General features: G+C 36.8%; 3 protein-coding genes across 4 annotated transcripts; all 3 read left to right on the forward strand.

Annotated features, from left to right (window-relative positions):
- The first annotated feature begins 79 nt into the window (after positions 1 to 79).
- Positions 80 to 1,620, forward strand: LOC106125566 (SET domain-containing protein 4). Its single transcript, XM_013322822.1, has one exon. It carries the CDS (start codon positions 244 to 246, stop codon positions 1,618 to 1,620), a length of 1,377 nt encoding a protein of 458 aa, XP_013178276.1. The 5' UTR covers positions 80 to 243.
- A 525-nt stretch (positions 1,621 to 2,145) lies between these two features.
- ABCB7 (ATP binding cassette subfamily B member 7) lies at positions 2,146 to 8,255 on the forward strand. 2 transcript variants are annotated; one of them, XM_013322636.1, is made up of 14 exons: positions 2,146 to 2,334; positions 2,431 to 2,536; positions 3,386 to 3,516; positions 3,651 to 3,858; positions 4,221 to 4,387; positions 4,585 to 4,714; positions 4,980 to 5,128; positions 5,395 to 5,569; positions 5,712 to 5,869; positions 5,946 to 6,109; positions 6,218 to 6,347; positions 6,627 to 6,755; positions 6,929 to 7,075; positions 7,523 to 8,255. In XM_013322636.1, exons 1-14 carry the CDS (start codon positions 2,179 to 2,181, stop codon positions 7,724 to 7,726), a joined length of 2,154 nt encoding a protein of 717 aa, XP_013178090.1. In that variant the 5' UTR covers positions 2,146 to 2,178; the 3' UTR covers positions 7,727 to 8,255. The 2 variants fall into 2 exon arrangements, with proteins under 2 accessions (XP_013178090.1, XP_013178091.1); XM_013322637.1 differs by having other exon boundaries at positions 3,440 to 3,516.
- A 919-nt stretch (positions 8,256 to 9,174) lies between these two features.
- On the forward strand, positions 9,175 to 12,870 carry LOC106125182 (lebercilin). The gene is made up of 7 exons (XM_013322284.1): positions 9,175 to 9,323; positions 9,603 to 9,813; positions 9,904 to 9,968; positions 10,097 to 10,288; positions 10,497 to 10,716; positions 10,947 to 11,099; positions 11,293 to 12,870. Exons 1-7 carry the CDS (start codon positions 9,277 to 9,279, stop codon positions 12,244 to 12,246), a joined length of 1,842 nt encoding a protein of 613 aa, XP_013177738.1. The 5' UTR covers positions 9,175 to 9,276; the 3' UTR covers positions 12,247 to 12,870.
- Positions 12,871 to 13,221: the final 351 nt, after the last annotated feature.

Here is a 13,221-nt window from a genome sequence, read left to right on the forward strand (position 1 = left end):
TTCGAAAATGGCAACAACTTTTAGGGTTTACTCAATTTGACATGCTATGTCAATGTCAAACAATAAATAAATAAATAAAAACATAAATATCATCTACAACCTAAAATCAATCGATAATTAAGTTTTTGATACAAAGCTTACAATAATTGTTTGAAATACTAGAAAATTAGAGTAAAAGTGCTACTAAGAATACATTGTTCATTATTTTGTAAAGAAAAATTGACAATGTTTCACTAAAGTAACATGGGCCGAACTAAACGAAAAAGAAAATTAAAGAAAGATCCCGATTATTGCAAATGTAATAATAGCGAGGAATTAATATCCTTAAACTCCTGGTTGATAAAACATGGTGTACAGCGAAATAAAAAATTGGGCCTAGCAGTTTTTAAAGATACTGGACGTGGAGTGCTCACAAAAAAGAAGATTTGTGCCGGCGATGAACTAATTAACCTTCCTTTAAACTTGACTATTAATGTAACAACTTTGGTAATAGATAAAATCTTTTGTAGTATATTTTTAGAGAATCGGAAGCAATGTTGCATAGAATATAGTCGGGCAATATCATTCCAGGCATTAATGTCATTTTATCTAGTTTATCTTAAACTACAAGGTTCAGAAACGAAATGGCATATTTATTTAGAGAGCTTACCTAAAAAGTACACAGTTCCTTATTTTTTACCAAGTGAATTGCTATCATACATAGATAAAGATATAATATCTGTGATTATAAAACAGAAAGATATAATAGAAAAATCTTTTAATATTTTTGAGGAAATTTTAAACAATACCACAAGTAGGAATGTAACAATAGATAAGTTAAAAAAGTATTTTACTAAGTCTGTATTTGAGTGGGCCTACTTCACAGTGAACACACGTTGCGTTTTCATGGATTTGACTAATGTCATTGATTTGCAAGATATCAAATGTTCCATTATTGCAATGGTTAGTGATAATACAAAGATATCTCTTTGCCCATACTTAGATATGATAAACCACAGCCCGAATGCAAAGAATGAAACTAAGTTAGTAGTAAGTAGAAATATAAAAAATGTTTCAGTAAACAATATACAAGAAGAGATATTTACAGATGTACAATTTTCTATTTATACAAAAAACAATTTTAAACCCCATTCCCAGGTGTTTATTTGTTACGGGGACAGCCATAACTTAAAATTAATTACAGAGTATGGTTTCTGCATTCCAGCGAACGAACTGGATTGCGTCAATTTCAGCTTTAACCATATAAAAACATTTTTAAATTCTAAAACAATTCGCTTTTCTCAAGATCAATTAACATTTATCAGTAACCACAATTTGAATAAAGGTTTGTACATTGACTTGCGGGGGCTCAGTTTTAATTTCTATGGCCTGTTAATGGTTGCTAAATATTATTATAAGGAAAATACTGATGTAAGTCGGTTAATCTATTCTGCTGCCATTTGCTCTGATGATAGACTGCTTATAGATTTAATTATACCTATGATCAAGGAGAAACTGGGCGAAATAAAATGTTCAATTAGTAAATTAAATAGCTATAATTGTGACTGTGTTATTTTAAATAACTGTGTAGAACTTATGTGTCAACATGTCATGATATTAGAGAAATTTATTAAATGTTAGATGAAAATTATGTTTTTTTATGAATTTATAAAGTCCATTTGAATTGGTAGTTAATAAATAAACCAAATAATTATGATACATTAAAAAAAGGCAGGAATGCGTGTGAGAACCAGATTTCTAATTATATTTTTGCATACAACTGCAACAGTTACAAGGAAAACCGATGGGTACTTTGTTTTTTGAAATTCTGGCTGTGAAGAAAGTGATGGGAAAAAGTAGAAGAATGGCAAGGTGTATTTTGGGGCTTGGTGGATACTAAAGCTTAATGCACAGTGAAAAAGAACGGAATCTAATCGTGGTTTTTGTGGTGTTAACTATAAACTAAAATACTGATTCGAAGTATAAATGTCCTGGACTGAAATAGTAACGTTTAGAAGTTAATTTATGTATTTGTTACTTTTATATTTATCCTAAAGCTATTGATAAGGACACATACAAAAGAACAAAGGAGGTTTGGAAGATAATTTCTTTATCATATTTTGTGTTGACAACACTGTTATCATTTCATTAAATATTGACATTGGACATGAAGTGACATTAGTTTGTCACTCTACGACCATGGCGGCGGCACTGCTGTCAAACAGGAAATTTGATAAATTCATTCATAATCATATAAAGCTTACTAGATCCTTTTGTAATATTAAATCAGTAGTATTAAATAAACCACAATTTAGTATTATATGTAAACAATGTGCTTCGGCTAGTTATTACAGGGTAGGTTATGTGTGCGAAGTGCCACTGTTTTGATAAAAAATTACGTCTTTCTTGTTTTTGTCCTGTAAATTATTTCTAATTGTGTTTTCTTTTTAGTACTATTCATCATCTTCTCCAAACAATGCAGCTGGATCTGATACAGCGAAAAATGTTTTGGCGGCGGTGCTGGCAAACAAGCCAAAAACTGGAAAAATTCCAGTTGGTAAGTTATAAAAGGCATCGGTAAACAATTTTCCATTGAATTTTCTTTTTTGTGTTTTATAAATTCCATAAATACACAGGATTGCGTAATCTAAACTTGACCTTGTAATGTTGAGCTATAAATATGGTACTAATATAAAAATCATGTACATAGTTTATGTATTTCAAAAATGTACTGTGATAATTTCATGAAGTGTTTCATGACATTTAACAAGAACATGCTCATTTTCAGTGTAAACACAGTATATTTTGATCAAATATAGACCATATTTTCTTATTTGTTTTTTAAACAAAATATGTCAGCTATTTTGCAATTAAAAATAGCTCCTTGTTTCATAGTTTTTTTCTGGTTCTTAGCACTGTGTAACCTGAAAAATTATCCATTATTTTTGAAGAAGTTACAACAGTAAATATTAAAGATAAAAGAAATTAAATATTAAGATATACCTATAAGTTCTAACTATGCATATTTCATAATTATCTTACACACCTTTAAAAGTACCATAACATAATTAAAATATTTTAGAATATGTAAAAAACTGGTTTTTGTATAAAAATATCTATTTTATTACTTCAGTAGTAAATTAGTACTAATTTTTGAATTATTTTAAACACTGCTTAAAGTTGTTCCTTTGCATAACTTTGTATTTAATTTTAAATAATTTATTCATCACTCAAAATGTTATATTCACAGCTATACCATTTCATGTTTATGTTAATACTTGGTTGGAATGCAGCTCTTTTCATCCTTCCCACATTATCCTTGTTTGTTTTGTCCGCTTGTATCCGTATTCCATTTATTGAGTTACCTGAATCCTGAAAGAGTCCTGATATAATGTCCCCTCCCTAGGTATCCAAAAGAGAGACTGCTTTCACCCAGGTGCCTCTGTTTTGTCCCGTGAAGATATTAACTTGGGTGATGCGAAACCTGTTTCCGGAATGGACATGATACGGGGCATGATGGAGTATGTATGGCCAAGGGTGAGTTAATAACAAACTAAATTTTGTATGGATTTTGGAAAAATTTACATTAAAAATGTTGTTATTATTTGCGGATGGAGTCGCGGACGACAGCTAGTGACTGATAAAATTAAAGTTGTATTAATATTTTACAGGATAATGCGATGATCAGAAACCGTGTGATGTTGTCTCTCTCCCTTCTATTTGGTGCGAAGGTGATGAATGTCTCTGTTCCATTCTTATTCAAGTATGCAGTGGATGAGGTTAACCAAATAACTACTACGCCAGCGGGTGATGCATTGTTGGGTATGGCGACTGTACCACAAGCCCTCGGTACAACAGCATTCAGTTTATTAGTTGGATGTAAGTAAAGATTTTTATATTAAAACTTCCCTATTAAAAGCAACATTGATAAAACTATTATTACAATTTTTTGGTTTGAATTATTTACTACTAGCGAAAAAAAAAACCTAATTAGTAGCTTATGTGATCTTCCAAAATATGTTCTACATCTGTGCCAAATTTCAGAGAGATCCATGCATTCGTTTTGGAGATACTTTCAAACAAACATCCATCCACATATTCGAATTTGTAATTTTAGTAAGATTTATGTTAACAAATAAGCAACACAAAAGTTACCATTTAAGGTAATAATTCGTTTAGTGTTGAATCGTACAAGGACATTGGTTTATGAGCAAATTGTGCAAAGACTGTGATGTGAGCAGATGGCATAGCGCGCGCGACGGCGGCGGGTTTCAACGAGCTGCGCAACGCGGTGTTCGCGAAGGTGGCGCAGCACTCCATACGTCGCCTCGCCTGCAACGTCTTCACACACCTCCACAACCTCGACCTCAGCTTCCATCTCGGCAGACAAACCGGAGCTCTCTCTAAGGTGTGCACGTCTTTCTTGTCTATCAAAATTGTCAAAATGGATTCCCCTTTTAACACATTCAATGCCACAACAAATTCTACATACTAAAGTGAGTCACTGGAAGTTTTGGTGGCATTGAATGTGTTAAAATAACAAGTGAATTGGTGAGGGAGCAATGTATAATTTTAGTTAAACAAACGAATGGATCGTGTTTCCAGACAATAGACCGAGGATCGAGGGCCATCAACTTCGTGTTATCAGCGATGGTGTTCAATGTAGTGCCGACTATATTCGAGCTCGCGCTAGTCTCCTCCATACTCGGACTCAAAGGAGGCTTCGCTTTTGCAGGTAAGTCTTACACTTTCTTGATTCTACTAAAAAGCTGGTGATTTCTCTTAGATTTCCAGATTTAAGTCATTTTGCAACTTTTGATCTTTTTAAAATTAATAAATAGTAACGATTTTAGATAAATTTGTATTATATTAATAGCAATGTACATTCAATAAATGCATTTCTGTGATCTTTATATGTAATAAAGTATAACTATTAAGTTAACATATGTGTGTGTGTGTATGTGTGTGTGGGCGTGGTGGGGGTGGGGTGGGGGGGTAAGGCGTGGCGTTCAGCTGCGTGGGCGTGTACGCGGCGTTCACGCTGGCGGTGACGCAGTGGCGCACCAAGTTCCGCGTGCACATGAACCGCGCGGAGAACGAGGCCGGCAACAAGGCCGTCGACTCCCTCATCAACTACGAAACTGTTAAAGTAACTGCCGCTCTTATCACTCATCATTCATCATTCAATCAACCATTCACTCATTCATTCATTTAAATTTCTCTAAATTTGACAATATTCTTTTAGAACACGTAAGCTACTAGTCAAGTTTTGTTTTTTTTTTAATTTCGCGCAAACGGAGTCGCGGACGACAACTAATTTGTCTGTAAATCATTGAAGTTAAAGTTACATCATTCATTCATTTAACTCATTCAATTATTTAATTTACATTTTTCTAACTAAGTAAACATTTCCAGTACTTCAACAACGAGAAATACGAATTAGAAAAGTACGACCAGAGTCTCAAGAAGTACGAGGACGCGTCTCTGAAGACCGCGTCCAGCTTGGCGGCGCTCAACTTCGGCCAGCACGCCATCTTCAGCGGTGGTCTTAGCATCATCATGATCATGGCCGCCAAGGAGATAGCACAAGGTACCTACAACTGAGCGACGTTGAAGTATGGTCTAGATCACATCTCCTTGTGAGCAAAGCAATTTGAACCTTAGCACTTTTAAATAAGGTTCGAAATAAGTTTGAAGAGATTGCTCTAGTTTAAAATGTTTGTTTGTGACAGGCAATATGACAGTGGGCGACCTGGTGATGGTGAACGGGCTACTGTTCCAGCTGTCCATCCCGCTGGGCTTCCTGGGCTCGGTGTACCGCGAGGTGCGGCAGGCGCTCATCGACATGCAGACCATGTTCACGCTCATGACCGTGCAGTCCAGGATCAAGGTGATCTACTGTTGTTATCCCGCTCGTGTTGTGATACGTGTGAGAGAGATGGCTAGCACTTTATTGGAATGTTCAGGAGAAGGCGAAGGCGCCGCTGCTGAATGTGACTGCGCAGACTGCCAGCATTGAGTTCAAGGACGTGAGCTTCAAGTACATCAACGGCAAGCCCATCTTCAACAACCTCAGCTTCTCCATACCGCCCGGCAAGAAGATCGGCATCGTCGGCGGCTCCGGCAGCGGGTACCCACCTCTATCTCCATCTATCTCTCACTCTTCCTCTGTCGTCAATATCCTATTCACGTTACTAACATGTAACGATATTTATTTTGAATTGTGATGCTTTTGTAGCAAGTCAACGATGGTGCGGCTTCTGTTCCGGTTCTTCGAGCCGCAGTCTGGACAGATCTCCATCGCGGGACAGAACATCAAGGACCTCGACCTCACCAGTTTAAGACGAGCTATTGCTATCGTCCCACAGGTAACATTTTAACTAAAAAATAAAAAAAAAGAATAAAATAAAAAATGTAGCTATAACTTTCTTGTATGTTTGTCTATACTAATTAGTAAATAATTACTAATAATGAGCAAAGATTTAATTGTTTGTTTGTAAGTATTAAATAGTCTCTGCTGAACCAATTTGAAAAATTCATTAATTATTGGGAAACCCCACAATTTCTATGTGTTTAGATAGGCTAGATTTTTTTTTAATTTGCGCAGACGAAGTCACGGGCAATTGTTTATTTATATATGTTTGTAGGACTGCGTATTGTTCCACGACACGATCTTCCACAACCTGCACTACGGAGACCTGAGCCGGCCGCACCAGGACGTCTACACCGCCAGCAAGATGGCCGAGCTGCACAACTCCGTCGTCACCTGGCCTAAGGTTATTTATAATTTATTTATCTGGAAAAAATATAAGTTAATGTGAAATATTGAAGGAAATTACTGTATGAACGGTAACCAATGTTTCATTTGACAATCTTCAATATAAATATTTGACTCTTAGCGATTGTTTTCCATGAGATGTGTGTACAGTGTATGTGTATGTGTGTGCAGGGGTACGAGACGCAGGTGGGCGAGCGCGGCCTGAAGCTGTCGGGCGGGGAGAAGCAGCGCGTCGCCATCGCACGCGCCATACTCAAGGACTCACCCATCATCGTCTTTGATGAGGCCACCTCCAGCCTCGACTCCATCACTGAAAGCGTAAGTTCACACAATCTGATGATGGAAATTTATCTATACTAATATTACAAAGAGGAAAGATTCGATTATTTCTTGTTTTTTGCATTGAATAGGTTTCCAAAATGCTAAACCTATATTTATCATTAGATTTTTTAAAATTCCGTGCGGAACAAGTTGCGGGCGACTGCTAGTTTAATATAAATTATGTTTCATTGGCATTTGTATTTACCGATACCAGTATCACGGCAGTCTAAACCCGCATTAAAATAAACAATAAAACTAATCAAAATACGTTATGACCAAAACATCCATCGATTTTAAATCTCTCCTCATTTTATAACAGGTGACATTGGGGCCAAGCGTTACTTTGTCTATAAGCAAAAACACGCATCTTTGACCCCAGTGTAACTTGATCCAAGTGGGTGGAATTAAAGCAAACATTAATGACAAAAACTGTGCGTACTCCAGGCGATCCTGCAGGCGCTGAAGGCGGCGACGGTGGGCAGGACGTCCATCTGCATCGCGCACCGTCTCTCCACAGTGGCCGATGCGGACGAGATCCTGGTGCTGGAGAACGGCGGCATCACTGACCGCGGCACGCACGCGGACCTCCTCAACAAGCACGACTCCCTCTACCGCCGCCTCTGGGACAAGCAGAACAGGGACAAGTGAACACAGCACTCTGCTTACACCTCACTCTGCCGCCCCACACAAACTTACTATACTGGTGGGCATAACTCTAACTAAATTATGTCAGCTCACTAGCGCCCCCCTTGTTTACTTCAAAAAAATGATACAACATCCTTTTATGTTAACGTCATGTTCTATGTCTAAGGAGATTTTTTATTATGACCACAGAAAAGCTTAAATTTGAGTATCGGAACACATTAATTGATACAAGATGGCGCCTGTCTCCTGTCAAATAGTTTAAATACAGATATTTGTGTGAGCGTGTAGTAGCTGGCGTTTGTGAGACTGGTTAACTAAAATACATCAAGTATTTTATTGAGTTAGCAAATTTTTATTATGTGAACAGATGTAAATAAAATATATAACATATATGTTATTATGTAAAAGATTTCTAAGATCTTATCTACGATCTCAAAGAGTTTTTGAATGTAGTGTCTTAGATTTCTTAAATTATATTTGTAATTATTTTGTATTAATATTTAAATTAAAGTTTTAATAATCGTAATAAATCGCCGCCAGACAAATAATTATTCAAAATATAAATTATTAATCTTGACTTATTAAAAAAGTTTCTTAAACTGTTTAGTAATTTTAAAATATATATTTTTGAAACATAAAAATTTGTAACATATAAAAATATGGAATTGGTTTGTAAAATGTTATCACAAAAGTAAAAGTGAGACATGTAAATTGCAACTGTAGTACGTTTGTATAAAGCTGAATGTTGTATGACATGTTGCAGTAGTTGTTGCGCCGAGAGATATGTAAATACAAGTCGCGACTCTGTACAGTTTATTGTTAAATAAGAATATTATTTTGTTTTTATTCATGTTTTATTTACCTTATGAGCAAGATTCCCCGCAATGTAAGATTTACATATATGAAGAACTAACTCGCACCAGGCCGGCGTGACTTTTAATTTGTTTAGGCTTTGAACTCCGAGAGTGATAGCTGATGACGGACAGAATTGAAATTATTGATAAGGAAACTTGATAACTAAAAAAATACTTGTGATGCAACAGAGAATTACGGATTACCAAGACTCAACGTATAAAGCAGATTGGATTTTATTTATTAGTATGAAATAAAACATATCTCTAATTCATATACTGTTCTAGAGAATTTAGAGAGAAATGGACAGGCGATTGCTTGAAAATGACAGCATTACCTTCGTTTCAATATAAAAGCACCTATTGATGTTACTTGACAGTTATTTCTTTCTAAATTATTAGTTTGAATCCCCTCCACCGCTACAAACTGTACCCATCAGCGCCAAAATGGTGAAAATCAAATACGCACAAAATACTACGTCTTATAGCCAATCCATTTATAGAGGTCAGTGGTTATGTCACTGGCTTAATTCATATTTGATTGTTGGTATTGTAAATGAAATCGATTGTCACCGGTGTACCGGTTGCCATGGTAACACTGTTATAACAACACAGATTGGAAAATTATTTAAAATCAGCCCCTTTGTGAGCTTTTTTTCTCGTTTTATATTGAGAATGTGTATATTTATGTGATAATAGATAATGTCAGTATTGAGTTTGCTTCCAGAAGATAAACGAAAAGATCTCAGGTATTCTACTTTGTAGTTTCAATAAAGTTTTAGATGTTATGATTGTGAGTGAGCTTGGATCGAATGAGTTAGAAAGAAAAATATGGTAGCCAAAGCTTTTACATTAATGATTTTCATCAATTGATACAATATGGAGCATAAGATAAAGACAAATTGAAAATGGGAGAGCCTGATTTTTAGGGTAGTTTTTTGAAATAGAACATGGTTAGGTTTGTATGTGTCGACACCCTGGTTCTGAGCAACTTATACCAATTTCTAACTTTAATTGAATATCTAAAGCGCCAGAAAGGAGTCAGTGGCGAGCGTGTACAGCAGCAATTCGCGACTGAACCTACTGAGTAAACGCAAGCGCATGGTGCCGGCGGGCGCAGCGGGCATGGCGGGTGGCGTGTCGGGCGACCGCTACGTGACGCAGCGCGTACTCTCCGCCAAGACGCACCGCGTCAAGCAGCTTCAGAACCAACTGGCAGACGCGCATTATCATCTGCAGGTTACACTTGCAATTGTCCTTCGACTTAAAATATATTTATTTTTTCTTTAAGTGTAGGTATTGCTAATCTTTAGCTATTTATTATTTCAGGAACTCAGTAATGAGAATAGAGTGTTGCGAGCTATGCAGAAAAAACAAGAAATAGCACTGCAAAGGTAAATTGAACACAAAATTACAACGTTATTGCTGGGACGGCGTATTAACTATATGGCCTTATGAGCGACAGGATAACACTAAATGCCTCATGGCGTTCATGTTTATTTCAATCATCTTTGTTGATTAGATACGAGAACTCTAACGCGGAGTTGCCTCAAGTGCTGAACTCGCACACGGAGGAGATGCGCGTGCAACAAGTGCGCTACAAGCAGCTCCGCGCTCAGCACAAGGAGACCGTCGCCAGGCTCAAGGAACGTGATGCTCAGCTGCAGCAGCTGCGTGACGAGCACCAGCATCTGCTAGACCTCACTAAAGACAAGTACTAAACTATATACAAAGCCTGTACACAATCCAACAAAAATATAAGGTCTTACACCAACTAAAAAAACCGTAACCATCACAGAAAGTCATTGGCCAAGCATTAAATGAAACTCTGTCAAGCAGAAAAAATTGAAAAAGCTTAGTTACTCTATGGAAAAGTATTCAATGGACTGTTTCTTATCAACTGTGACATTTGAACGTTGCAGGAACCTGTTGGAACGCGAGAAGCTGCAGGCCCAGGTGAACGAGCTGTCGCTGAAGGTGCAGCAGCAGGGCGAGACCATCAGCCTGCTGCAGCGGCGGCTAGCTCTCGAGGCCAAGAACTTCCGGCACCAGCTGCAGGCCGAGGTCAACAAGCACAAGGATACACGCCACGACCTCGACATCGCCATCAGCAATGCTGACAAGTTATCCACCATAATTGAGGTCTGTTCCATTGTTTTGTTGAACTTTAAACGGCGAAGTGTAACTCTACCTCTATAATTTATTGAAATCCAAGAACATAAGTTTACATTGAGGGGTTAAGCTGGGAAATTTAATGGATACAAAAAAGGGCATAGCGTTATAGAAAAAAAATATATTTACGATATTTACGACCTGTGTTTACTACGTGACGCGTTACTGGACATAGGTTAATGTTGCCGTTGTACCAACAGATGAAAGAGAAGATGCTCAGTACTGCAGCGAGCCGCGGTGTGAAGTCTCCAGTGAAAAGCAGCTCCTCTATGATTCTGACGCGTCCTCAGAGCAAGACCAGCAAGGTCGGCCAGGAAGCCAACACATATAGACCAAACGACGAACGCCATAATGTAATTTTTCTTGATTTGCAATATGTCAGTAATTCCTAAACAAGTAATTACATTCATTTATTATCTATTTTTATTTTTATTATATGCATTCCATTCCGTAATTCTATTAGTATTTCGCATTGATCATAGTTTTAATTACATTCCATTGGCACTTGTATTATTTTGATTTGGCGAGAGACATTAACAATTGCAGGTTGATCAAAGTGCCCTCGGGAAACTGTGCGAAAATTCACGATCCGTTAGCAGCGCGTTATCCCAAGACGACGAGACAAGTTCCTCGACTGAACCGAGGACCCGATATATCCAAAGCCGTAGCAGTTCCACAGGTCCCAAGTCAACACCAAATCCTACTAGAAAAAATTCAAAAGGTTCCGACGATATCACTGAAATTTCCAAGACCATTCAAGATGGTATGGCCGACTTGGCTATCTCAGACGATGACACTCTTAGAAATTGCTCGCCGGAAGAAATGCAACAGAAAATGGAGATCCTTAAAGCGGATCTCTTGAAAAAAATTAAAAATAACGAAGACCCAATATCGAGAAGAAACAGCGCCTTGAGAAGGAAGTCCACCGAGGAATCTATTGAAGAGCAAATCGAAATGGACGAAGAACGACCTAAGTCTAGAGGTCGGAGAAATTCTAATGTGTCTTTTTATGAAAACATTACGATAGAAGAATCTAATACCAGCATAGTTGTGCACGATTTTGCGTCAGGAGACGCCAGCAAAAAGACTAAACGCGAAACTAGCGGAAAGGACAAAAAACCACCAGCCAAACCAATAGAAACTTACTGCAAAGATATTATGCAAGACCTGGAGAAAAGTAGCAAAGTTATCGATAGTCATATTAAACAGTTTAATAGTACAAAACTGGAAAGCGATAAATTGGTCGAACAGTTGTTTGCTGTTGACAAAATAAACGATTTGGTTAATTCTGACAGAGATATACCTGAAGAGGCACTCTCTGAACTGAACAATAACTTTAAATTACTAACGGACCAAGTTTTGTCGGAAGGAGCACCAGTCGCTCGAAAACGATCGTTGGGAGGTCGTAGAAATGCGCGAATGGAATCTAAATCCAATCTCCTTGGAGACGCTAATATGTCCAATCAAGAACTGTTAGATGATTTACTAGGAAAGAAATGACAAATACTTCGTGCTTGATGCATGATTTTAATTAGTGATTGAGCGAGGAAATGATCATTTTTTATGTAATTTTTAAAATTGACGTGATATATTTATTTGAAGTAATCATGGATTGAATTTATGTATATGATTTGTTTGGCGATGTGCTGCGTGGTGGTTTTACTGATTTTGGATTTTTTAATCTAATGAACTTGGAGTTTAAACCATATCAAAATATTGAATGGTATAAACCGAAACTCCCAGAACTTATCAATAAATATTATGAAGGTATGTTCAATTGAAAAACCTCTATTTAACAAAAAAACGAATGCACAGATTTTACACTTTTATGATAAAATATTTTTGTAAAAATTGATGCAAACCAATAACTACACAACCTTACTCTTAAGAGTTTGTTGATCCGCGAAGTTTATTATTGAGAGTCCGTTCAGAAGGAATCAATAGATTCACGCAAGAAAAACTTAATTCAGATTTCCTTTGTCACATTGCCGAAGGTTCATAGTATGTGATAGATTGTACATATGTTTCATTTCCTAAGTGATAGTTTTGGCCATAAATATTTATAATAAATAGTCTTGAGCTGTCAAATTGTGTTGGTAATTATAATAAATTTATATTTTGATATGTGTGTTGTTTTCATTTGATTTTTTTTAGATTATTTATAGACAAATGACGAAGACCGATTCGAGGACTTTTGCTTTTGACAAATTATTAATAGTTCATTTTATAATCGTCGCAAATTAATCTTACTTTCGATAATATTGACACGTGACGAAGACAAATTCGTAAAAAGACACATTAGGGGCGGTATCGGCTTTTTAAATATGTTATGCGTGCACACTTTGATAACAAAAACTCAGTCATAAAAGAATTTTGCCAACGGCTAGAAATAAGCCTAAGGAAGTCGCATAAAATTCATAAATTTGTGAGTTTGCTGCGCAAGGGCCAAGGGACGGCTTCCATATTTTAAGAGCG

This window comes from Papilio xuthus, unplaced genomic scaffold (assembly GCF_000836235.2).
Source record: "Papilio xuthus unplaced genomic scaffold, Pxut_1.1 DF825928.1, whole genome shotgun sequence".
Lineage (NCBI taxonomy): Eukaryota > Metazoa > Arthropoda > Insecta > Lepidoptera > Papilionidae > Papilio > Papilio xuthus.